The 27,057-nt window shown below is 47.3% G+C and overlaps 1 protein-coding gene across 1 annotated transcript in view; it reads left to right on the top strand.

The window, feature by feature from the left end:
• The window catches only part of Igf1r (insulin like growth factor 1 receptor), a 284,867-nt gene that overhangs the window by 248,816 nt on the left and 8,994 nt on the right, over positions 1–27,057 (top strand). The window contains exons 14-20 of the mRNA XM_048434815.3: positions 2,879–2,981; positions 3,688–3,758; positions 9,420–9,649; positions 9,925–10,035; positions 14,016–14,178; positions 17,220–17,349; positions 20,968–21,102. Coding sequence (XP_048290772.1) covers positions 2,879–2,981; positions 3,688–3,758; positions 9,420–9,649; positions 9,925–10,035; positions 14,016–14,178; positions 17,220–17,349; positions 20,968–21,102 — 943 coding nt within the window. The remainder of the gene's footprint in view (positions 1–2,878; positions 2,982–3,687; positions 3,759–9,419; positions 9,650–9,924; positions 10,036–14,015; positions 14,179–17,219; positions 17,350–20,967; positions 21,103–27,057) is intronic.

Below are 27,057 nucleotides of genomic sequence, written 5' to 3'. Positions count from 1 at the left end.
CAGAGTCAAGCAGATCTCTGTGAGTTTGAGGCCAGCTTGGCCTACAAGAGCTAGTTCCAGGACAGACTCCAAAGCTACAGAGAAACCCTGTCTTGAAAAACAAAACAAAGAAATGGATTCAGCTTTTGTAATAGCTCAAGAATAAATAGATTTTAGTTATGTACTAACCACGCTGGTGAGTGACTTACAGTCCATGAAGATGTCTCCAGTGAGTTCCCAGCTCCTTTCCAAATAGACATTTTTTTTTTATTTACTGTTGTCGTGTGTGCAGTGTGCACATTTGTGGGCTTTTATGTCACGGCCCACATGGAGAGGTCAGACGACAACTCTGAGGAATTGGTTCTCTTCTCCCTTTACACCTGGGATCCAGGGATTGACCTCAGGTTGCCAGGGTGACCCAGCAAGTGCAGGGAAAACCTGCAAAGCCATCCCATCAGCACTAGTGTAGACACGCCTTCTAGGGTGTCTGGTGTTACTGTGGGCTGCTTATTAAGAAACCTGAAATCCAGGATGCTGCCATCTGAATACCTCTGTCCTTTCAGTTCCTTATCCGTGCCCCATTGGTCACTCAGATAAGCACTCTCAGCCATCCTCTTCTCTCCAGCCACTCATCTCGTTTGTTGTTTGCTTTTCCATTTTAACTGAAGTCTTACGGATTCTTTCTGATACATATCTGGTATCTGGCCTCTCTGTTGCCGTGCTCACTGCCACGAGCTCAAAGCCTCCTAGTTCTTGTGTCGGGACTATTATGAGCAAGGACGACAGGAGAACCAGGCCTTCACTTGAGAACTTGGCTTTCCCTTTGCCAGTGCAACCCCGGGAAAGTTGGCCAGCTCTCTGATCTTGCTTATGAGAGGATTTCCTCCTGAGTTTGAATCAAGCAATGCACAACATTCCCAAGGAGCATAGCATGTTCCCCTGACTCCTCCTAGACCTAACAGTGCGCCTGGTCCCCCACTGTCCCCACACACACCTATCTCCCCAGTACGTGAGTGAGTCTGATCAGTTTACTTCTGGCCTTGAGAGAGTTCACTGGTGCTTTTTTTTTTACTGTTTTATTTTTAATGCTTCAGTTGCAGTTTTTGAGAATTTCTTACTGTATTTGCTCAGTGCTGTGTTAAATCAGTACTGTATTTACGTCAACTCCCTCAACTCCTCCCATGTCCCCGTCTGTCTTCTTTAACCGTTGCTGTTACACAACACACACATGCATATTTATAGAGAGAGAGACCTTGCCAAGCCCATTTCGTGTTATCTATACGTATATGTGTTTAGGGCTGACTGCTTGGGGTTGGATAACCTATCGGGGAGCTTAGGCCTGGATACAACTGATTCTCTTTCTCCCCAGCAGCCATTAATTGCCTGCATGTAGCTTTTCATCTAACGGTGGGGTCTTACGAGAGTTTCCCTCAACCCGTAAGCGTGTCAGCTGGTGTTGTCATTATGCAAGTCTGATTTAGGTAGTTGTGTCGTTGGGATTTTATGTATGCAGCTCTTATATAGAAAGGGTACTGTCTCTCCACAGACACCATGGGGCTCTGGCTCTTAGAGTCTTAACACCTGCTTTACTGTAGTGTTCCTTGAGTCTTCATTGTAGGGGTTGCGATGTACATGTATCCGTTGGAAATGGGTACCCCACTGTCTGTTATTCTCTGCATTTCGACCAGATGGAGAGCATTTCTCTAATGCTCTCCATCATCTCCTGCTGAGAAGAAAAAAAAAGCAAGCTTCTTTGATGAGGAGTGGGGGCTGCACTCCTCTGTGAGTGTAAGCGTAAGTATGCAGGACGTAGTTGGAAGTGTACGGGTTTAGGAAAGCAGAAGTAACAGTTGGTTCTTTCCTAGGGTCCCTGACCTCGTCAGTCACAGTCACAGATAGGCTAGGTTTACAGTGTCGGGCAAGCATTTCCTCCTGGTGAGCAGGTCTTAAGCCCTGTTCGACAGCTATTGGTTGTCCCAAGATACAAGTGCCACTGTTACACACTCAAGAGAGATCTTGAGCCCCGGTCGTTGTTGCGGTTCATAGGCTTTACTGCTTGATCACTGACTGCTTCTAATCTGCAAAACAGGATAGGAAACCATTTACCTTGAACTGAGCCTCTTCATCAACCACCATCTGTAAAACATCCCCCCCCCTCCCCGGTATGGAAGCTGTTTACGTGAGGAAAGGCATACCTTTCTCCCTCAAGACACAGGCTGAAGGACTTTTCCTGAAGGGCATCCCCTGTCTTCCTGTCTTCTCTTTTCCTTATGCCTTCCTGCCCGGCTCATTCACGTTTCTCCACCTATCTGCATGCTGAGTTGTTGTGTCTGGCAGAAGTTTCAGAGTTAGAGACCTGAACCCCTGAAACCCATCGTTGCCACACGGGTACCGTTAGCAAGTTCTGTGGCCAGCTCTATGGTCTTAGACTTGGATTTGTTTCACATATTTGTAGAAGATTCAGAGCAACATTGGCAAGAAGTATCGGGGAGGGGGGTGTGAGCAAGCTGTCCATGGAACTTCCGTAAAGACCAGCATAGCATGAGTAGTTAGTATGTGTGCAAGAGTCTGTTCATTCTGCCTCAGCAAATATGTACGCTTCCACAAAACTACATACAGAAGTCACTTGCCTTCAGGCCGTCATTCGAGGTATTGTTTCAGAATATACAGTACTTAAAGGGAGTATCGTACTTCAGTCTGTATTGATTTACCTTTTTCTCTGAATGGTTCAGTTTGTTTTCTGGGCTAGCCTTGACAACGCCTTGAAGATTCCTAGCGTGTGAGGGAGGAGTAAAGGCTTCTCCAGAAATGGTTTTATCATACTTCCAACCCTAGATAAAAGCAAGACGCGCCCATTATTCACCTCCTGACATCTGCCTGTTTCCCCTTGCTTCTGCAGCGACGTATGAGAACTTCATGCATCTGATCATCGCTCTGCCAGTAGCCATCCTGCTGATTGTGGGGGGGCTGGTAATCATGCTGTATGTCTTCCATAGAAAGAGGTGAGTGTCTGGGCCAGCAGAAGACCATAGTTGTAGCCAGGCGGTGTGACAATTTGGAGTTGAACATGGATCGTCCGTGACAGAAAATACTGTGTGGACTGAACAACCCGAGTTCCTAGTTGGACGTTCTCCAGAGGCAAAAAGAACATTTTCTAATGATTAACGACAGGAAGGGGGCATGCTTCTTTCTCAGTACCCTTTTTTTTTTTTTTTTTTTTTTTTTTTTTTTTGGCTTTTTGAGGCAGGATTTCTCTGCGTAGTCCTGGCTGTCATGGAACTCGCTTTGTAGGCTGGCCTTGAACTCACCAAGATCCTCCTGCCTCTGCCTCTCAAGTACTGGGATTAAAGACGTGTGTGCCACCACCAACCAGCTCCCATCTCTCCCTTTTTGGCTGTAGTGGCGCACAGATTACCATCCTGTAAAGAGCTTTTCCAAGCTCTTCTAGCAAGGGAGTCTTGTTATTTCCAGTGAAGCAAAGAAACAAATGCTTCTTTAAAAACTCTTGCCTGAGGCCACGGAAGGAGCTGAAGGGCCTGACCTCAGAGATCTGCTAGCCCACAGCGCAAGGGTTCCATTAGCAGTGAGCATGCTTTCTGTCTCTTCCTCAAGACAGCTCAGGAAACAGGAAGAAAAGACAAAGATGAAAATGTTTCCGATAGTGTGTAGAGATGGGGTTGTTGACCTGGATTTCGTCTTTTTTGACAGAAACAACAGCAGGTTGGGCAATGGAGTGCTGTATGCCTCTGTGAACCCCGAGTATTTCAGCGCAGCTGACGGTAAGGATCCTGACCAGGGTAGGGAAATAGGGGAGCTCTCGGTGTTGCGACCTGGATAAAAGCTTTGCTTAATTTTGAAGTTCTGTGGTCCTGTGATCTGCCTTTGGTAGCATTTCCTTTTTGTCTCTTAATAACATTTTTAACCCTCAGTGGCTTTGTCAGAAATTCTGGGACTCCCAGATGTCCCAGTGAAAACCAGGCTCCGCAGGTACTTATGGGTAGACTAGAAGTCGGTTCACGCGATTGCTTGAAATGGTACCGCGGAGTGAAAGAAACCTTCTAACTGCTGGCCTCCTCGTCAGAGGATGAGCTGCAGCTGACCTGGAGGGCGGAGTGGCTTCAGCTCCGGCCGGGCTCCAGTTCTTCCTGTACCAGTCAGGGCTATGTAGCTATGTATGGTCTTGGAATCCCTCTGCTATTCTGTCCTGATTGGGGTCGTACAGCCTTTACCCCGTTTCTAGTCCCCTTAGCGGTAAATGAAAGTCATTTAATTAAATGGCTCTGACTTGGAACCTCGATTGTACCTACTGGTTATTTCTTCTTTTGTCTTTTTAACTGTCTCTTTATTACCTAGTGCCCAACTTCAGACGTTTTAGCTAAGTTGGGGAGTAGTCCTGTAATGCTATCCTTAAATTGGTGGCCTTTCCAAAAACTATCCCATTTCCTCGCTAAGCCCCTGTAGTGTTTCTCACACCTATCCTATGCAGGCAAGGAAAGAATCTCTGAGAAGGACTTGTTCAGGCTCACACAACCGAACAGTAGGAAGTCAGGAAGAGGGGGCAACCCCAGCCCCTCCACCTGAATTCTGATAATGTGGTGTTTGGAAAAACTGTGAGGTTGCCAGGGCAGGGAGGGAAGCTCTAACCAGGCCTGGCAGGGAATGCGCAGGGGCGTGAGTGTGGTGGATGCCTTCAGGGGAAATGTTGTTCTGCTGCCTTCTTGCTGCAGAAATGTAAGTAGATGTGCAAGAGAAAAGAAACAGGATTATTCTGATTGGCTTTCCTGTTCAAATACAAAAACAGAGAAACACTTGGGTAAAAGCCCTGTGTAAATCTATATGGTTTTACTATGGTTTCTTTAATCATTTCTAACTGAATTATGTTTATAGTAAAGCCAATCAAAAACAGCCTCTTCTGAATTTGAATCAGGTGCAGAATAACGATGTTATTTCTGTTTACCAAAGGTCTCACAGAGTTATTTTTTAAATAGGCATACATGCATATGTTTGTGTCTGTAAAGCATAGAAAATACCGTAAAAGGATGTGCACAGCACTTAAGAGCGTAGTTACTTACGGAAAAGATCTTTCTCCCTTAAAAATAAACAAAGCAGGTTTGGATATGTAGCTTAGTGATAGAACATTTGCCTACCAGAACCCAGGCTCTCTCCCCACACCACCAAAAACAAACAAGAAAGCAAACAAGCAAAATCAAGAAGCTCCATGTGCACTGTTTATACAAAGAACTTTCCTTTTTGGAGGCAGGGCCTTCCTGCAGAGCCTTACTATGTTATACAGGCTAGCTTCAAACTCCTGGGCTCAGGTGATCCTCACACCCATCTCTGTCTCCTAAGTAGCTGAACCATACAACCATGGTGTCCAGCCCAGTAACTGCTTTTGTGAAAAAGCAGTGGTGTGGGAGGGGGGTCGGCTAGAGAAATAGTCTTGCTGTCCTTCAAAGCAAAGCAAGAAAAAACTTGTCGCCACCCAGGCCAACAGGTGAGAACATTGTCACCTCATCTGAACTTAACTTATTTGTCCTTTTGACAAGCACCAGCCACAGCAGAGTCATTTTCCTCAAAGAGCTACAAAGTGGCATTGCAGATCAGAGGTGCTTACAGACTCCTTTCTCCCGAAGTTAATCTGCATGTCGCTGTTGTCAAGAGTGCACTAAGAATCCCCTACAGGAAAGCACCGATAACATTGTGTGCACTTACGAACCACGCTGAGTGCTGAAGCTGAGGTCTGCTGGCTAAAGTCAGCTGCTGGATTGAGTTTAGAAAAGGGTTTGAGAGCATTAGCTTCAGGAACCTCCCAAGGAATGGATGTGGTTGGCTTTAACTCCATGTTCTATGGCAAGCCACGTCGTTAATGCTCACTAACAGCTAGCCTGGATCCTTGGAGATAATAAATGGAGACAGGGACCCCCATCTTTACTGAGAGATTATAGAGACCTCATTTCCTATGCTCTCCTAAGCAAGATCAGCCTCTGCGGAGTCACAAGCTATCCAAATCCGATGGAGGACAGAATTCTTGTTAAGAAATTACCAGACTTGTGTGTGCCATTGTAATGATCTGATACAAAAATGTGCATAGGAGCCAGGTATACTGACCTACACCTGTAATCCAAGTGCTGAGGAGATTGAAGCAGCAAATTGTAAATTCAAGGGCAGCAAGTTCAAGTCAAGTCTGAACTATCTACTGAATTTCTGTCCCAAAATAGATGTTTTAGTCAACATTCTGTTACTGTGAAGAGACACCATGACCACAGTAACTCTTAAAAGGAAAGCAATTAATTGGGCTTTGCTTACAGTTTCAGAGGTTTAATCCATGACTGTCATGGTGGGAAACACGATGGCATGCAGGCAGATACAGTATTGGAAAATAACTATGAGTTCTGCTTCAGGACCTATAGGCAGCAGGCAAAGAGGAAGACACTGGGCCTGACTTGAGCATTTGAAACCCCAAAGCCACCTTCAGGGGCATACTTCTTCCAAAAAGGCCACACTTCCTAATCCTTGTCAAGTAGTGGCACTTCCTAATGACCGAGCATTCAAATCTATGAGCCTATGGGGTTCATTCCTATTCAGACCACCACAATATGTTTATGTTACTAACAGTCTTCAGGATATAAATTGGTGTTGTTCCCAACATGAAATTTATAGTAAACATCCTTCCTTTCAGGCATCACAGATAAGTGCCTGTCATATGAGGATGTTAGGATACTATGGTAGCCTGCTAGTGACCTCTTGCCTCCAACTCAGCAAACACAGCCACAATTCCCTTCCAAGTCTCGTCTGAACCAGAACTTCCTTCTTGCTTCGAGGCAGTATCCGCTGGCCATCCTCCTTTATAGGGGCTGTCAGTGTCCATGCTAGATTATGGCTCTAGTGGGATGAGTGTCCTTTTTACAGATCCCATGTATTAGTTTAGTATTATTTCAGTTCAGTTGTGTAACGGCGCTTCTGTAGGATTTCTTACTAGCTTTCTTTTCTTTCTCGCCATCTTTTCTTCCTAAAACTGTTCTTTTTTTTTTTTTTTTCTCAAACCAGATCAAATATAACCAACAGTGGGAGCTGGGGGAAAGAATTCTGTTCAGGTTCCTGTCAGGGAGGTCATGGAGGTTACAGAGTCCAAAGGCCTGGGGTCACCACTAAGTCCTCTTCAGTCCCAGACCTGACATGCCTCTCTAGAGATCCCCTGCAGTGGGGATCCCAAGCATCCCCCATGTTAGGCAGGCATTCTACTACTGAGCTTCAACCTCTGGGTTTGGTTTGTTTCTTTGGTTAGATGCTTAAAACTTTTATTTTTAAAAATTTATACATTCTGGGTCTAAAGAGATGGCTCAGAAGTTAAAAATGCTGGCAACTTTTCCAGAGGACCCTGATGTGATTGCCAGCACCCACGGCAGCTCACAACCATCTGTATCTCCAGTTCCACGGGATCTGATGCGGATTTCTGCCCTTCTTAGGTATTGTCTATATACATACGCAAGCATGTACACACATGCAGGCAAAACACGCGTACATAAAACTGATTTTTTTTTTAAGAAACATTATGCATTCCAGTAATTCACATCACTTGAACAGCACAACAGCAGTGCTAGGATTAAATGGCATTGTATAGTCTGCAGGGCGCTTTAAGCTTTAGAGTTTCACCGTGGTTTTCATTAACTCCCATCCTGTTTCTTCCTTCATCAACATGCGCGTTCTCCTTCCACTCAGGTGGGCAAGGCAGGCACAGTGTCCATCATCACTAGATCTCCGTTCTTTGCTGTGAGATGGGCAGCCTGGTCACTCAGATGTGCCCCCACCTCTTGGCAGCTTCCAGAGGGAAACAGGCAGGCAGTGCTTGTGGCACACACAGCGTTCCTGCAGCACGCTCCTCTGCAGTTCGCCCACTCACTTCTGCTCCTCCGTCATTTCTTTTGAAGCCTGGGGAGTTTTCTCTGGAGTTTCTGCCTGCTTCGGTTTTGTTTTGCTGAGTTTCTCCATCTGCGCCATATTGGGTTTGTCCAACATGGCTGTGGAAAGAGTGGGATGAGGTACATGAACTAAGAATCTCATCAGCACAGTGGTCCTTGACATGTCCCCTTGACTTTTGGAAACATGGTTTCACTAGTAGTCCAAGCTGTCTTCAAAATAACAAGCCCCTCTCTAACCTCCGTCCCCAGGTGCTGGCATGGACTCACAGGCAAGTGCTACAGTAGTTACATTTATAAGAGTAAAGCAAAGCCAATGAAATAAATTTTAGTTACATTTTTATTTAGCCTAATACATCCAACAGTCAGTTTTAATATAAAAATAATCTTTTTAAACCTATTTTTAACCAAGTCTTTGTAAATGCAAGGCTGGAGAAATGGCTTAGTCGTCAAGAATACTTGCTGATCTTCTGGAGAAACTCGGGTTCAGTTCCCAGCACTCGCATGAAGAGGCCCACAACCATCTGTAACTTGGCTTCAGAGAATCCAGCACTGTTGTCTGGCCTCCCCAGGCATCCAAACACTTGTAGCACCCACACCCCTCCCCCCCCCACACACACACAGTGAAAGAAAGAGATTGATTCGTTTCACATGTCCAAGTAAATAAAAATAGGCCAGCCTGGTCTACAAAGAGAGTTCCTGGAAAGCCAGGGCTGTCACATCAAATAAATAAATAAAAATGCTTCTAAAGGGCCAGGTGGTAGTGGCGCACGCCTTTAATCCCAGCACTTGGGAGGCAGAGGCAGCTAGATCTCTGTGAGTTCGAGGCCAGCCTGGTTTACAAGAGCTACTTCCAGGACAGACTCCAAAGCCAGAGAAAACCCTTGTCTGAAGGGAATAAAAAAAAAAAAACTTCTAACGGTTATCTCTTTGTTTTGTTTTAAACAAGTCTTTGAAAAAGGTGAATGTTTTACTTAGAGCACACATCAGTTGGAGCAGCCATATTCAAAGTCTCAAAAAGCCAGCATTGGTGTCAGATGCTCTGTTAACTAGCATAGGTCGAGAGTCCGGGAAGAGGAGGCTTCCTAGCCTCAGCTGAGAAGGAGGAGATTACCTCTCCTCACATACACTCTGGTCCTTTACCTTCCCATCCATCCCCCCCCACACCCCGCTCTCTCTTTCTGACATTCATTTTAATGCCTTGATGAAGATGGGCAAAAATTCCTACTTTGTCTCTTAGGGTTAATTTGCTTTTTTATTTTGTTTCCCTGGGGTTTTTTTGTTTTTTAGTTTTTTGTTTATTTGTTTTTTGCCAAGGAAGGAAAAGGGAAGCACTGCTTTCTTTCCTGTTTTCTTCAGATTCTTAGATGTGTCATGGAGTCCTCAGGATTGAGTGTCTGTCTTTGACTGTATTGTTCCTTGATACTTTCCTCTGTGGGTTTTAGGGAACAGCATCTTCTATTTTCTACTCTGTGTAAGGGCTGTTTCCATGTCTGTTCCAATCTCCATCTCTTAACTCCCTAGTGTACGTGCCTGATGAATGGGAGGTAGCTCGAGAGAAGATCACCATGAACCGGGAGCTTGGACAAGGGTCCTTCGGGATGGTCTATGAAGGAGTGGCCAAGGGCGTGGTCAAGGATGAACCTGAAACCAGAGTAGCCATCAAGACAGTGAATGAGGCTGCAAGTATGCGTGAAAGAATCGAGTTTCTCAACGAGGCCTCGGTGATGAAGGAGTTCAACTGTCACCACGTGGTAAGAGAGCATCTGACAGGGACAGAAAGCACTCCTAGGGCCGCTTCTGCGCTCTCGGCCACAGCGCTGGGCTTGCTGTCTTGCTTTCTACCCAGTGAACACTTCCCCTGTTACTTTCCTTCCTGTGGCCCACAGACCTATGAGGTGGAGGCTTCACCCTCTCACCAGAACTCTGCTCCTGGCCACAGGCCCCAGCACCACACAGTTCCAACAGGCATAGGTCATCCTGTGGGATGCCCTACCCCTCTGAATCCTTCTCTTCTTGATTCCTCCAGGTTCGCTTGCTGGGTGTGGTGTCCCAAGGCCAGCCTACCCTGGTCATCATGGAGCTAATGACACGTGGGGATCTCAAAAGTTATCTCCGGTCTCTAAGGCCAGAAGTGGAGGTCAGTTTTGATTCTTGCCATGTTATCTTCCCTGTTCCATTTCCTTCAGGAGCTCCCTTGTAGGATACATGTTTTTAAATCCCTCTACTTCTCAGCCTGGAGTGTCATCCTGCATGCTTTGTTATGGGTCCGGGCGGGCCGCAGTCTGTGTGAGAAGATCTTACCTGTCTTTGGATCCCACCTGGTCTACCTCAAGCATCTCCACGTTCTTGTTTCTGCATTCCCTCTACCCCTGCCTGTATCTCCTAACAGCCCCCACCAGCCCTAGGACATTTTAGGGCCAACCCTTCCCACAGCCTTTGCACTCACCCTGAATGGTCTTCGATACTGATTTGGCAATAGATTTGGCTCCACCTAGCATGCATTTTCTCTTGCTGTGGTCCTCAGAGAGTGCCCCATCTTCACTCCAGGGCTGTGTTCATACATGTTTAGTAAAGTTCAGTGTTTAGGCTGGCAGGCACCTTGACCTTGGCCTACCCAGTTTATTTACCAGGTAGCCACTGCCTGTGTGCCTCCCTCCCTCCCTCCCTCCCTCCCTTCCTCCCTCCCTCCTTCCCTCCCTCCCTCTCACGAGCATGCTGCCCTTACCTTGATGGCAAGTGCTGCTCTCCCTTCCTTATCCCAACTCTACTTCGGAGACTTCGCACCAGCCTCTCAGTCCGAATGATTAGCCAGTATCCTTCTTGGACTTTTAAATGATAATTATCCCAGGTGTGTGGTCTCTACTTAGCCTAGTGAAAACCTGAAAATTTCACATCGTAAACCTAATAAGGTCCTGTGTCGATTTTCATTAGTCACCGTGGAGTCTTCCCCCTTCTGCTGTAGTAACCCCAGCCTGCTTCTTAGCCTGTATAAGTCTGATTTCTAAGTCCTTAATTCGGAGAGTAAGCTGGTAGTCAGACATTGAGAACTATTGCCAGGGTCAGCTGCCTTTTATAGGGCTGCCTCAGTGGTTCTGATGTCCTCGCTCTGACCCTGGCTTTAGGACTTGTGGATGAGCAGCTTCTCTCCCTGCATCCTCTCCAGAGGGAAACTCCCCTCTTCTCCAGCTTCTGTTTCTCTTCCCATTCTCTGTGTAAGGTTTTGTTCTCTTTCCCCCTACAACTTAAACATCTCCAAAGTGACAGTTCCTTCGTTTTAGTTCTGAGTCCATGGTCACAAATGCCCTCACTTACTTTTGGGGTTTGAGGAGAGCCACAGGACTAAGTATGGACCAGAGCTCTGAGTGGGTGGTTGGTAACTCCACCAGCCTGTTTCCCCCAGCATCTGTCCTGGTGGAGCCTTTTTCCTGCCCCTCTAATACCCAGTCTACAGAAGAAGAGCTTAATCCAGTAGGTGCCTGGAGAGCGATCCATTGAGGGGCCTCCTAACACCAGGAAGCACATAGCTCCTTTCAGTCCTAATTCTGCCACTAACTTGCAGTCTCAGGATTGTTCTGCCATTGGTTACCGCCAATCCTCAGGCAACTGTGAGAGGCCTCTGGGCCTCCAGTTTTCCTCTGTAGAGATGTCTCTAAGCAACAGTTAGAAGCACTGACTGCTCTTCCAGAGAACCCTGGTTGAATTCCTAGCACTCACATGACAGCACACAACTGACTGTAACCTACTGTGCTTCTAGCCTCCATGAACACCACTCTTGCGAGTGTTGCACAAACATGCGTGCAGGCGAAGCACCCATATACGTAACATGTTAATAAAATCATTTAGAGAGACAAAGTGTGTTATTAAAGCCCCCTCTCAGAATTTACCTTTAAATTCATCAGATCTAAGTTTTGCCTTTCTAACTCATCTCAGAATAAAATATATATATATATATATATATATATATATATATTCGCATGTGTGTCCTAGCTTTAGTCTATGCACACTAACTTTGGTGCCTATACCCTACCTTCAGTGTGTATACTCCAGCTTTAGTATGGAATTCCCCATTGGAATTTGCATTAATAAATGTATGGATGTGTGCTCGTCTTAGGGGGCTATAACCAAATTAAAGATTTCTACTCTCTTGCGGCAAAGGAAAAAAATGACAGCATAGTATCACTAACTGACAATAGCTTTCTCTGCGTATGGATGAGTCCCTTTTGTTGATGGTTTTTCACCTGAGTGTCAGTGTCCTGTTGATTGTAGTCCGGTGTGTATTGTGAGCCTAAATACTTGTCACCTGCAGAGGTCCTACTTTGTCATGCATATGTAAAGCCCTAAAGACAGTGTGAGAGGGGGAGACACCTGTGTAAAAGAAATGGGAGATTCAGGCTTCCTCCAGATGCTGGAAACATCCTCTGGATTAGAGGTAGTGATTAAATAAATAAATAATGAGCTTCACTAAATCTGCCTCAAATGTGGAAAGTACTCCTAGCCATTCTAGATTTTGGCATCCCGTGAGAACTTAGCAACCCTGGGCAAGAGTGTTCTTCATGGCTAGAGTCCGTGGGACCTGTGTAGAGCAGTCCAGATAGTTATGATCTCAACGATTTGCTATGCTTTTCCTGTGACTCTCAAAATAACTTAGGGCTTTGGAAAGTGAGGTGACTTCACAGTGTTGGGCAAGGTACTTTGCGGTTAGGGAAACCGAGGCATCATGACTGAGCTCTTACTGTGCTGTTAGTGTGTAAACTGTGGCATCATGATTGGTGTTTGCACATGTGGTTAGGGTGACAGGGGACCTTGCGGGGTGTGGGTGGGGCTCACTTTGCAGTTAGGGAAACCAAGGCACCGTTTACTGCACTCTAACAGACACACAAACTAGTTAGTGTCTAAACTGTGGGATCGTGATTGGTTTTACACACGGGGCTAGGGTGACAGGGAGCCTTGGGGGAGAGTGTGTGTGTGTGTGTGTGTGTGTGTCTGCACACACCTTGAGGGAGTTGGTTCTCTTTGTTTACCATGTCTGATTTGGGGATTGTTTTAAGGTTTCTGTTGCTGTGAAGAGACACCATGACTACAGCAACTCTTACAAAGGAGCGCATTCCATGGGGCCTGACTTACAGAGGTTTAGTCCACTGTTGTGATGGTGGACAGTGTGATGGCGCCCAGATAGACATGGTGCTGGAGAGGGAGCTGAGAGCTCTGTATCTGGATCCACAGGCAGCAGGGAGCGACAGTGAACCACTAGGCCTGACTTGAGCTTCTGAAACCTCAAAGCCCACCCCCAGTGACACACTTCTTCCAGCGGGGCCACACCTCCAATAATGCCACTCCCTATGAGTTTGTGGAAGCCATTCTCATTTAGACCACCACAGAGATTGGACATAGGTCTCCTGGCTTGCTCTCCTCTGCAAAACAGGGCATTTGTCCACGCTGCTGGTCACTGACCTTGGTCCCCTTCAAGGTGAACTCCATCTGAACTTCAGTTGTTCTCGGTGCCCATAGAAAACAATAATCCATGGCAAGAGCATTTTGTCTTCATATCTTTGTACTTTGGAAGAAGGGGATGAAGACAAATAGCCCCTGGCAGCTAACATGGGAAACCAAGCATGCGGTGCCCGTTTAGCAAGCTCATTTGTTCCGTGTGTCCTTCCTCTCACTTGCACTTTGTGATTGTGGAAGTCAAAGGGACATCAACTAGTTGACCAGCTTTGGGTTTGGCTGGGAGACCCTGCCACAGTGAGTAGATGGTGGAGCAATTTAAGACGATTCCCATCATCAGCTTTAGGCCTCCACATTCAAGTACATGTATACATGAGGGTGGGGTGGAAAAAGAGAAGCAAAAAGGTAATAATGGTCCCAAGGAGTACTAATCGGTGTTTCTCCTAGCCCCCCTGTGATATGGTCAGGGAACAAGCGTGTGATGTTATCACAAACAGGTGACCCCAGAGCTCAGCAATGATGTGTTCCTTCTGAGCAAGTCCTAACTTCCTACAGATGACCTGTGCTGCTCAGATTAAATAAACTGGGATTTGCAACCTCTAGAATAAATGCGCAAGTAGGGAAAAAAACAGTCCCAGATACTCATGTGTTGTCTTGTTTTTTAATCTGCAGCAGAATAATCTGGTCCTGATTCCTCCGAGCTTAAGCAAGATGATCCAGATGGCTGGAGAGATTGCAGACGGCATGGCGTACCTCAATGCCAACAAGTTTGTCCACAGAGACCTTGCTGCTCGGAACTGTATGGTGGCTGAAGATTTCACAGTCAAAATTGGAGGTGTGTCCTTTGCTTTCCTGATTGGAGCAGAAACCAAACTCAAGGTGCTTTAGGGCCTTTGCAGTGATTAGATTGCCCCTGGAGAGGTTTTCAGTATGCTCCAGAGGTACAATGGCTTGTCCTGAGTGCAAAGATGCATATAGTTAGTGTGATTGGCTATTCCTAGCTATCATCCTGAGAACTCCTTAACATAGTGGTCCAAATAGGGGCCTTGGTTCTAGGGTAGAATGTGAGTTACAAACTCAGGACAGCTTGTGTCCTCGAGTAATTTTGGTTTGAGGATAAAAGTCAGCATCCAATGCCCCCTCAAGTTCCTTAGCTTACAAAGAACATCGTCCCTAGATAGACCCGTGAGGGTCCTAGGAGGGCGTGCCCCTATGGTGAAGCTCCTGTGTAGGGTAATAGTGATGCTAAGGTAGGTATGTTGGTCCTCAGGAGGTGAGGGGAGAGCACAGCTTAGTTTGACACCCTGGTCGGCTCAGAGGTATCCCTTCCTCTCCTACTACCAGAAATTGTCCCAGGACCTTCGTGCAGGCTAGTTAAATGCTACCACTGAGCTGCATCTCCCAATGGTAGATCCAAGCTCTTGACCTTTCCGTCATACATAACACTTCACACCACGACCTTAGCTGCTCAGCCTACCTGTTGACCCCTGTTGCTACCAACATAAAACTGTGATCTTAAAACCCCGATTGGACTGTATTTCCGGTCACTGGCTAGAGACTTTTCCCCAGCCTTTCTGTTGACTGGCTGTTGGCTTTGGATTTTTGTTTTGTTTTTGTTTGATTAGTTTTGGGTTTTTTTTTTGTTTTTGGTGTGTTTGGTTTGTTTGTTTAAGACAGGGTTTTCCCTGTGTAGCTTTGGAGCCTGTCCTGGAACTGGCGCTGTAGACCAGGCTGACCTGGAACTCACAGAGATCCACCTGCCTCTGCCTCCCGAGTGCTGGGATTAAAGGTGTGTGCCACAACCGCCACCACCATCCCCAATGTGGCTTTGTTTTTGTCTTTTAATGATTAAAAAAGATAATAAAGAAGGTAGTGACAAAGTTGCTTAAGAAACTACGTGCATTTGCCAGGCCTTTACCTTGCTACTGTGGTAGGCCAGCAGTTCAGAAGCATACCATGTGTTCATACTGAGAAAGAGTAGAGGGCCAGTATGTAGCAAAATCTCTAAGCCACTGCCTTTGGCCACCTCTTGAACGTGTGTTCTAGAAAGGTTTTGCTTGCCTCAACCCTAACAGTGATTTTTTTTTAAATGAACTTTTTAGTCTCCTAAGTGAGCAATGAACATCTTCTCTACAGAGGTACCCAGAGTAGAGCTGTCTGTCTTCATTTTGCATTGATTGCACGGGTGTTCGCATGCCGCTGTTTATAGAGCTGACATCAGTCATTGGAGTTACTCAGAGGCCCCCAGCATGTCTGACCCTGGACTTGCACACTCACTTTTGGAACCCTGGGAACCCAGCATGGTGGGTAGCTGCCAAGAGGCAGCTCTCCTGCCCCAGAGTTTCTAGATAAAAGCCATCCTCTTACCAGCCTTTGTGATCCTTCCTGCTTGCTATTACCATACTTATGCATGGGGACCCTATTTTACTTCTCAGAGGAAACCATTGCATTCCTGAGTAACCTGGGTTGGCTGCCTTCCATTTGGGGGGCATGTTTCCCTGCCTCTGAAAGCCAGGACGTGAGCACGAAGAAACTGATGTAGACAGCAAGCCTGTGCCCTTGTCCTTATCCATCCCGCACTCCCTGAACCCCCCTCAGCACAGGCAGAACCTCAGTTAAGGCTGCTTTCGTCCCCCTTTACATTACAGCAGGGAAAAATTCTTGTGTTTCTTGCCATTTTAAGTCCAGATCAGTAAGGATTATATTTGCTTTTTAGCCATATGGCATATTTATGAGGATAGTTTGTCTTGTACTTGTGATTTTTTTTTTCTAGAATTAAATTTTGTGTGTGTGTGTGTTTTAGGAAGGTAGGGTTGTTCTGTTTTTCTCGCGCATTTAGGGAGAGATACTGTTTTCTAGAATTCCCCTTTTATGCAAGTCAAAGCAGATCTTCTCATTTTGTATACCACTGGATTAATTCAGGGATGAGACTTGAGCACTTCCTCTTTCCTCTTCAGGCGGTTCCTCCGAGTCCCCCAGTGCCCCCGTCTCGGGGATGACACACCCTAAGTCAGTTCACTGGAGGCAGCCAGTCGTTTGTAAACAGTACAAGTCAACCGTGTTGGTTAACATCCAAGCAGCCTCGTTCTCTTGTTTGCTCTGCCTCTGTGACCTGTTTGTGGCACCACTTAGAGGTGTGACGGGACATTTTTAAAGTAGAGCGGCTCTTCCTCCCGGGAAAGAGAACAGAAGGGTTTATGTGCGAAAGGGTGGTGTGATTGAGTGGAAAATCAAAATTTGATGAAGACACAATAATGGGAGATTATAAAGCAAGCCTGCCATCAGCCATTGTTATGTGACACCTTCAGGAGACTCAGAAAATGGAGTGGGGGTGTTGTGTTGGGAAAAGGTGTTGGGTAATAGCTCCAGGAGCCTGGTAAAGAGCATCTCACCCGCTCGCTGTGTGCTTTCATCTTCATGAGTTGTTGCTCCGAATACCTTCTCCCCTATTAAGTGGCGAGAGGCCTCTTCCTCAGCAGCAGAGCCGTGCTACCAGGTGTATGAGGTGCACATCTTCTAGTGTATCTGGTCAGGCTTCAAAACCACATGCCGCCCATCCTTGGTCTGCACAGCATATAGTTTCTTGATAAATCATCATATTCAGTAATTTGCAAACTGCCTTTCACTTTAAATGCAGAACCCGCTTGTAAATTATTGAGGCCAGAGATGTCTTTAGTTGACTGGTCTTGTCCTGCTATGTCTACCTTATAAAATTACAAACGGTCATGCTAAGCTTCTTCGGAGTACAACAAGAACGAGTCTTGCCTTGAATATGGAGGAAGGCCAAGGACCCCATGCTGGGGCCGCCACGTAGCCTTTGCTGCTGCCCTAAGACCTGATCCAGCTAAGTCACTGCGTCCTCTCTGCACCCTCCAGATTTTGGTATGACACGTGACATCTACGAGACGGATTACTACCGGAAAGGAGGGAAGGGGCTGCTGCCCGTGCGCTGGATGTCTCCCGAGTCCCTCAAGGATGGAGTCTTCACTACTCACTCCGATGTCTGGTAAGAAAGTTTCCTCACATGGCTCGCCTGGACCCTCCAGTTTCTGGTTCAGGCTCCTGGGTCCTGTTCTTCCTGGTCTCCGTTCACTGTCACCTATTGCCAGCCTGAGCGCAGTGTTCAGTGCTCCCGTAGCCCTTTATCTTAGATATTCCTGTGTGGAGTCCATTAACACAAAAGGGTATTTGTGGGACTCCAAGGCATGTGTAGAACCAACATTTCCTTCCCTTTTTAGCTGATACTGATTTTTCCAAGGAATAAAGAAATGCCAAACGTCTCAGCCTTTGCTTCTGTTTCTCCTGCCTGTTTCCCTCTCTTTTTCTCACTCTTAGTAGGTTAGTGCTTTGTTTGTGCCCCTGCCTCTCCTGCCTCATCACCTCCTGGAACCTTCAGATTGCAGGCACTGCTTTATTAAACCCAGAACTTCAGGGTCTTGCTTGTGGTTTCCTGTTGGTCCCATCTCATGTCTGACACACACGCACCCCATCTCTGCTGACCCAGAGCATCTTCCTTAGTAATAAAAGCGTCTGCGGTGGACGCATACCGGCCAAGGGGGGTGCCAAAAGTTCTCTGTAGTACTGTTTACTGCAGTGCCTTGGAAACGCTGTGTAGAGGTCATCGGGTTCCAAAATACAACTGGAGTTCTTGGCAGGCGAAAGCTCTGGCACGCCCCCCTCCTCGAATGTCAGCAAGCGTCTTGGCTTTCCTCTCGGGAGATCCCGTTGCTGTTGTGGTACCGAAAAGGTGGTTGTTTACTCCAGCTGCCGATGACCGCATGGGAGAACCATCCCAGTAGTGACTGACATCATTATTTTAGCCTCGTGAACCTTTCCCAGTCCAAGAGCCTTGTATCTGATGTGGAAGACAGGTGCAAATTGGAAATAGCATTTGAATCTGACCCAGCACAGCCTGGTTGTTTCCTGACGCAGGGATGAAGCCCGTGCTGCTGTTAGCCCATCCGAGGTTACCTCTTCCCTGTCAAATCAGCGTACTCTGCTCTGTGTTGAGATGAGGTGGCAGGAGAGGGCACACCTAGGGCCACGCTTCCATCTGTTTGTTCTGGGCTTCATGCTTCTCGAAGCTCTGGGGTCAGCTTGCAGGGTGGGAAAACTGAGTCAGCATAAGAAATAAAAGTGAAGTCTCAGCCAGACTCCTTCCACCCCAGCCCTGGGTAGCAGCTGTCAATATAAGGTATAGCGAGGGGCGTGCAGCGTGCTCCCTGCCGATCTTCTCCACTCTGACTACACAGCCGTTACAGACCAACAGAGAGGAAAGGCATTTGAAATTTGTTCCCCCCAAATGCTAAGGCATTGACAGTGCTTTGGATATTTGTTTTCTCAGCCCAACCTTTGAGCCTCCAGCTGAAGACCGCAAGGACATTGGAATCTGTAAACCGTGTCTCGGCTCTAACCGGAGCTGTGCCTCTTAGGAGAATGGCAGTCATTTAAGAATGAATTCACGGTCATGAGACAGTTGCTCCTCAGTAGGCAGAAGTTCAAAATAATTTCAAGGAGTTTTGTTTAACATTGTAGGAGACCTCAGCAACATGGCATCAGGAGGGACCGTCAAGTCAAGTCAAGCCAAGCCAAGCTGCTACTTGAGCTTCTGTGGAAATGTTCCAGGGAGGGGGGCCATCCTGTCCAGCAGGAATGAACGCGACCAAAAACGAGAATTCCTTCCCTGGTCACGTCTTTATTCGGAGCATTCCCTTGAGGAAAATTGGGGGAAGGGAAGATAGAGCAGGGACAAGAGAAAGCTTAGAGAGAGCGGAAGTAGAGTCCCGAGGCAGCTGCTTTTAAAAGGTGGAGAGGCTTGAACGCTGTCCTGATTGGTTAATGCCATTCTGCTGGTCTGAGCATGTGCAAGCAAGGGTGCAGGCAAGGGTGCTCAGCCCCACATGGCTACCTCCAAACTGCAGGACCACCTGTGCCTCCAGGTGGCTCCCAACATCCCAGGGACCAGCCCCTCCCTCAAAAGAGCAGGCAGGCCAGCCTGTCTCTAGACATCTTTGTTTTTTCTTGTTCTGTGCTCTGTCTTCATCTCCTCCATGTTAGCGGACTGGTGTGGAGCGCGAGGCGGCGAACAGGGTGCCTGAGAGAGTTCAAGCTGGAGCCGTACTGAGTCCCTAGAAAACGTAGTCCGTGCTCAGGGCCAAGGTGACTGGATGTCTAGGAGCCTGTGTGTCTCCAGGGAAAGCATTAGAAACAAGGGGCGTCTGCCTGGAAGGAAACCTTGTCAAGACCAGCCTGCAGTTGACAAAAACAGAAAAACCAGAGATACCATTGCTTGTCTCAGGCCGTATTTCAGACACGAGGGTGAGCGCTGCAGCCTCCGAAGGGCGTCTCTGATGTGGCCAGGTGGGCTCTGGAAGGCAGAGTCCATGACTGACATTGACAGGAAACCCGTTTCTCTGGGCCCAGGGTTTTCAGAACAGTGATTTCACTGCAGAGAGTGTCTTTTTTGGATCTTTTGTACAACGTGAAGACTACATCTTAGTCATTGCTAGTTCAAAAGAACCTTGGGTCTGACTGCTAAGGTTCTATTTCTGTCTAACATTGCTTGGTATCAATTTGTACAGAAACCTTTTGTTCATAGAAGGGAGCTGAAGCAGCAAGCCAAACATTATGATTCAATCAGAGGTTTCCTGCTTCAGCTTAGGCTAAGGGGAAAATGCTGGCCCCAGGCTCTTCTGTGTGCCCCACTAGGGTTTCCATCCCAAGTTTCATGTTGACTTGGCTTTATTGCGTTAACACAGCCCAAGTGTGAGAGCAAATAGGCCAGGGACAATCTGGCAAAGGCAGGGATTCTCTCTGAGGTGTATTCACGCTGCAGTTGACAGTATCAGCTTATTACCTATCTAAGTTTCTGCTTGCATGGTTCTCCTATAGTCTGATCGGGGCTGACAGGCAAACTATACACACGGTAGAGTTCCTTCACTGCTCTGCCTGCTGAGTTTATACTTCAGCCAGCATCTCTACCAAAGGACTCTTTGTTAACTGTGACATGCACCATGGGCCAGTGCATCTCACCCCAGTTCCCTACCTGATGCAGCTGCGTCCCCAGCCGGTGGCTCCTGAGTTCTGTAGGGGATGGGTTTTCATCTTCCTTGTCCCGAGTCAGGATCCTACAGAACTTTTAGATATTCCAAGAGCCAGTTCCCTGCACCACACCTATCAGATCAGAACTGCTCTGGGGAGCCCCAATACTCATTGGTTTTAAGAACTCCGTGTAGATCCTCCTTTGCAGTGGTGTGGAGAACCATTAGCATAGAACTCTCTAAACTGTGACGGAAAGAATCCCCTAAGGAAATAGTTACGATGTTTAGCTGTCCCAAGCCAGTGACCAGACTGGGACCTGGCGCTGAAGTTGAAACTGTGTGAGGGATGGTAAGGCTCCCCGTAACCTCAGCTGTCTCAGCCGTGGCCCTACAGGGAGCATCAACAGTGACCAAGAAGGCCAGGTATCCCACACTTAGTCAAGTAGTGGGTTTGACACACAGAGTGCTGTCACCACATTGAGGACACTTTTGTCAGCACCGAGGATTGAAGAAATGCTAACAAGGAACGGGACACGATCCTGCCCATCCTTTTCTTAGCTACTCGTGTTTTGTTTCTCCCATAGGTCCTTTGGGGTTGTCCTCTGGGAGATTGCCACATTGGCTGAGCAGCCCTACCAAGGCTTGTCCAACGAGCAAGTTCTTCGCTTCGTCATGGAGGGCGGCCTTCTGGACAAGCCGGACAACTGCCCTGATATGCTGTATGTATTACCTGAGCCACTTAGGATTAATAATTCCAAAGCCATTCTCTCTGTTACTGTGGGTATAGGGAAGCAGTAGAAGAGAGAGGGCTTATCTTTATTGGTGGAGATAAACTTGTTGGTTCTGTGACTTTGTGCAACGCTTTATTCCCATCCCATGTTCCTTAGTCTCTCAGTGCTGGTTGGCACTGTGCACTGTGGTTTCTCAGGCCCCCCTGTCTCTGTGAAGTACGGGACAAGAGCAATCCTGGATCATCTTTTCCATGAACAATTTCATTTTTAATGCAATAATGTAACAGTTATTACTGTGAAGCCAGGTTCAAGAGCTCTCCCAAGCCGTTGGCAAACCTGACAGGTCTGTACAGCAGGTTCACACGGAGCTTTGTGGCCAAGAGTCACTCTCTTGCACTGAGAGTCGAAACCTCAGATAGCCCCAACACCAGGTCACAAACCCTCTGCTTTCCGCTTTCTCCCTGTGAGTCTCATGGACCAGAAGCAAGGTTGAATTCATCCTTCTTCGGGCATACTCTGCTGTGCACACCCACTCTAGGGTGTTGGTAAAATTGTTATCTTGTCTCCGCTTCTGATAAAACAACATCCTACAGCAATTAGAGTTGTCAGGTGATAGCAGTATGCCCATGGTACCATGTATGTCTCAGTGTTCGGCCAGCATGGCTTCCAAAAATGCCTCCAAGATAATCAGCTTACCAGAAGAAATATTTACATCAGCTCCTAGTTTGGGGGCAGAAGGGGGTTCCATTGTTTTTGCGGTGAGGCAGCTGTTAACAGTGGAAAGAGCGGAGATTCTCACTTTGTGGGTAGAAAGAGAAAAAGAGCCACTAAAGGGCTGCAGTCCTGATAGAATCCTCTTGAAGGTACCCTCCTACTAGGCTCCTCCTCTTAAAGGTTCACCAGTGTTGCCAAGCTGGGGACAAAATTTTTCACATACGGGCCTTGGTGTAGGGCATTCAGCATCCAAATTTTATTTGTAGCCTCTTGAATGGAGGCTCACTGGGTAAGAGAATGGTCCTTCCCAGAATGAGACTCCAAGGGGAATAAGAAAGTATTCTGATTAGTTCATCGGGTACAAGTTGGTAGCAGTGTACCTGTTTTTGATGTGCACACCTTAAGTCAGGGCTCAGCTGTTGTTCTGTGTCTCGAGGGTAAACATCAAGGGAGGTTCCCACTGATTTGTCAAGACCAGTGTAGGAGTTTTCTAGAAACACTTTTCAAAACAGGTTCAGCTTCACTTGTGAAAGAATGCTGGGGAATTGCTAAGGTTTCTTTATGTCTGTACAAAAGATACTTGCCTAGTCTTCTTCAGCAAAGCACGGTCTTGAATGGAGCCTCAGATGGTGAGATGAGGTACAGATGGGCTGGGTGTGTGGACAGTGGGCAGGAACGTGCTTAGGATCCTGGGAAGTTGAAGTCAAGGTGTGGGCCAGCCTAGCCGCACACGAGGCGCCATCAGATGGTATCCAGAAGTTAGCACCTTGCAGTTGCAGGACTGAGGTCCGGTAGGAACACGGGTGTGTGTCTTGCACCGTGTGAGGTTGTGACTCCTCTGTGGGCCTCCGCATAGACTGAGGAAATTTCTCTCACAGACTGGAGAGTATTTGTGGTGCTGTAGACTATATGCTCACTCTTACCCCTCAGCTTTGCCACAGTGATACAGTGACCCAGAAACCAGCAAGTGTAGAACCTTTGAGAACGAGAATGTAGCCTGGGTTGCCTGGGACTTGGGACAGTCTCCCTGCCTCAGCACCCCCTGACGCTAGCATTACAGGCTTGTGTCAGCGGTGCCCAACTAAAACGTTATATAATTTTTATGTTAAAATTTGAATTTCTCCGATTTCCTTCTCACAGAATACTCCTGTTTGGGGTTGGTTGGTTGGTTGGTTGGTTGGTTGGTTGGTTTCCCCACAATTGTCTGCAACTGTGAAAGCCCTCTTAATTGGAAGGGCCTTACAAAATGGAGTAGGCAGCAGGCCGTATTGAGCCACTGGCTTGCCCATTGTATGCCCTGACGTCTTCAAGGAAAGAGTGCTGCCTCGGTGCCCTTTCTCAGCTGACTTCATAAGGTTTACACGATGCTGGGGTACTACCCAGAGCAGCTCTGTGGGTACTAAGTGCTGCTCATGGTACCCCCCACAGCTTACCTTTTACCTCAGTGATACAGAAGCGCTCATCCTAGTTCATTGTGAGACGAGTTGGTATTTAGGGCAAAGTTTAAGGGGTGGAGTAGGCCCCGAAATTTGCATGAGGGTGTACCACACCAGCATAGATTCGGATACTAGAATCCATAGTGTTTCCCAAACTGAGAAACAGTTCAAAAGAGCAGGTGTGAGTCGTGTTCCTGTAGGGAAGGCTGGTCACAGGAGAGGCCTTGTTTTTGTTCTTTTGTTTTATTTTTTTTTTTTTAATACTGGGGCAAACATTAGTCTCAGAAACTCATGGGACTCCTGAAGTTGATCCATCTCCAGCTGACTGGACTTTTTTTTGTATGAATTTAATCTGCTTGGGAAGCAGCCACCTGCCATGGGAAAGGCAGTGGGCTTCCTGTTCCCAGCATAGAATCAGGAGGCAGTTCACACACACAGGCTGCTCCTGGATGTGAAGTGGTTGACTCGGGAGGCATTTCTGCTTTGCCATTCAGAACCCCCTTGGCAGATTTGTCTCTTTTCTAAGAAAAGAACATGGTAAGGGGGACAGGCTGGCTTCAGCAGGGGGTGTGACTCAGAATCTGCTTCGGAATCTGCTGGGGTACTGATGAGGAGAAGATGTGTTCTGGGAAATAATTCTTTTGTTGCAGTAAACGAACACCCTTGAGAGTAGTCGGAAACTTGTTGGGTCTCACACGTAGAGGAAGGGCTTCAGTTGTGTGATTCCGAGGCAGGAACTGCCCTCCACGGCCATGTCGTGGCCTCGTTGTGCCTGCATGTGAACCAGGTTGCTTCCGGGTCGCCGAGTGTCCAGCCTTGAGTATCACAAAGTGTTCTAGCCTTAGAGAAAAGGCTGCCGTCAAACCCCAGGGTGTCCTGAACTGAGTGTCAGTGCCATGACTCAGCTTGAATCAGTCTAGCAAGTACTGCGAGATTGGATCAGGATTGTGGTTTTCATGTTTAAATTGTAGATAAAGCCCATCATTACCCTCATTACCCCTGTGTAACAAGCTGTCTTGTCGGGCTATCTTTGAGCCACCAGCCCACAAATAATGACCCGAAGACTTACTATTAATTATGAAAGCATGACCTTATCTTAGACTTTTTCCCAACTAGCTCATATAACCTACCTAACACATAATTTTTTAATCTATGTTCTGCCACGTGACTCAGTTATCTCTTCTTAGTCCAGCACATCTGACTTGTCCCAAGTCCGCTGGCGAAATCACGAGCCTACGTTGCTCCTCCCAGTTCCTCCCTCTCTGCCTGGAAGTCCTGCCTATTCGCTCCTGTCTAGCTATTGGCCGTTTAGCTCTTTATCCAGTCAGGAGGCACCTTAGGCAGAGACACATCTTTACAGTGTAAAGAGATAGTCCACAGTGCCCCTGGATTTCAGTGTGCCTTGCACACAAATTTGTCAGTGAACCCTGCTGAGGTCAGAGGCTAGTCCCCGAGTTCATGGAACCTGGAGACCCTGAAACAGGTCCCAGTCCTAATGCTCAGGGATGGGATGGTGATTTGAACTTAGCCACAAAAACTCAGGTGCCAGAACCATTTGTTCCTGTAACATCTCCACAGCTCACATGCCAAGTCTTCAGGATTCAGGAAGGAACTTGAACTTTAGCTCAGTGTCACCAGCTCATTTGCAGCTAAGATATACTCAGTCCAATCTGAGAACTTTTGCATTTTTCCTTTCCCAGATTCAAGCCTCCAGGTTTCTGGGAATCCTGGGCTGGTTTTGTAGAGATAAATTGTTTGAGTAGGATCCAAATAGGCAGATGACAGTGTCTGCCTGGTGAGCCGTGGCATGAACCGTGTACCAGAACCTGGGCTGTATAGCATCCCCCTTCAGGTCCTAGGTGAGAAGTAGCCCCTAAAACAGACTTGGCTGTTTGGGGATGCAAGAAGGGGCTTCACTCAGCCCTGTAAGACCTACTTACAGTCTGATCACTGGGCGCTACGGCACTAACACTCAGTAGCAGGCATGCTACAGACATGGGCTCCCGAGCATATCTCAGCGTGCCAGTGCCTGTCCAGCTCAGGACGTGAGGTGTGGCTGGGGATTCAAGAGCCAAGAGGGGTATGGAAATAACAGTGTGCATATAATCCTAGGATAGCTCTTTCTCCGCGGAAGCTGTTTTAAGATAGGGCAGGACTTCCACCTGAGCTGTCCCTCATTTCTAGGGGAGAGTTGGGTATATACCTTCAAAGAGGGGTATGCTCTGTAAAGCTCAGCTCCAACTCACTGGAGCCGCCCCGTGGCTTTAAACTGTGCTTTTTTGAAGAAGCATTTTTACCAGTTTATTAATCCCAGAGTCTACTGGAGAGTTTTCTCATGGAAAGAGTATAAAACAAGGTCTTAAATCACACAGAGCAAAAAGACTTCCTTTTATGGGCAGCGCTGGAAGGACGGAGTCTGGAATGACTTAAAGGAGGCATCACATGGCTTGTTTGTGCTGATGTCACCGCATCCTTGCTCTGCTGGTGGCACCTCCTCAGCCCCCACCCCCACCCCCACCCCTACCCCTGGCCGCATGGCATGGAGCCAGACATATCTCATGTTCTTGCCCCCAATTGCACTTTCCTATTCAGGGATAAGCCTGTCAGCCAGAGAGGAAACTGCAGCCCAGCCACAGAGATGAGGTCCTTGTATTTACATCCCATTTTGACTAATTTTGGGGGGAGATGATGGGGACATGGGAGAGCCGGCTTCTCTGCCACCTAACCAGAAGAGGCCAGGGTGCTACCTGCCTGCAGTCGCTGCAAACCAAACCCTCCCATGAGATCTGGCTGTCTGGGCTGCCAGGACAGGGCAGCCTCCTGGTGAGACCGTGGTTACTCTTCTTCAGGTAACTAAAGCACAGCTATATTGTTCGACAGAGCCTCATTCCTACTCCATGTCACTAGTTGTGTGACTTTAGACAAATTATGAAGTCTTTTGGTTGGTGCTTTCTCCTTATCTATACGGTGAGGTGGTTATAATTTTTATAGGAGAGAAACATCTCTGGCTCTTGAGAACTAATGTGGCCCCCAATGCCCAGAGCTCTTGCTGCCTCCCTGCAGCCTAGCATGCACCACCAAGACCATCGTTCGGTCCCATGGACAACAACTCGTTGGCCTTCTCTTTGGTCCACTTTGTTCTCCTCTGACACAAGAATTGGCCATTTTACTGGTTTGTTTTTCACCCCCAGAGGGATCGATGGTAAATATTGTAGGGTTGTAAGCTTAAACGGCCTTTGTTTTAACTACTCGACCTACAGAAGAGCTTAAAAACAGCCACAGATAGAGCTGGGTGGAGGCGTGCCTTGAACCCTAGCACTCGGGGAGGCAGGGGGAGGCGGATTGCTGTGAGTTCAAGGCCAGTCTGATATACAGAGCAAGTTCCTAGACAGACAGAGCTACACAGAGAGACCCTGTCTCTAAATAAATAAATAAATAACAAGAACAATCACAGGTGATATATAACCAGCTGTGGTCCAGTAGAATTCAATTTACTAAAACAGGCTTCGGGCTGCATCTGGCCTGGCTGTAATTGGCTTCCCCCTGGACTTCTAGAATGCTTAATTCCTGATGGACCGACAACCTTCAGCTTACACTTGTCCACCCTCTCTTAAGGTTAGTGCCCTCCAGCTGGCCAGATAGGCAGTAGTACCTTTTTCTCCATGGGCCACTTTATACCTACCTGTGGCTGCTTCTGCATGGGTTTTTCCCTTTGGGATTGTTTGCAAGACCTGTCGTAAAGAAGTGACCTCTGTGGTTCCATCGATCAGCAGTAACACAATGCTAGAGGCCA

Source organism: Myodes glareolus, chromosome 24 (genome assembly GCF_982192425.1).
Source record: "Myodes glareolus chromosome 24, mMyoGla1.1, whole genome shotgun sequence".
NCBI lineage: Eukaryota > Metazoa > Chordata > Mammalia > Rodentia > Cricetidae > Myodes > Myodes glareolus.
The sequence above is the reverse complement of the archived record's forward strand: the minus strand, read 5'-3'. Positions and strand labels throughout refer to the sequence as shown.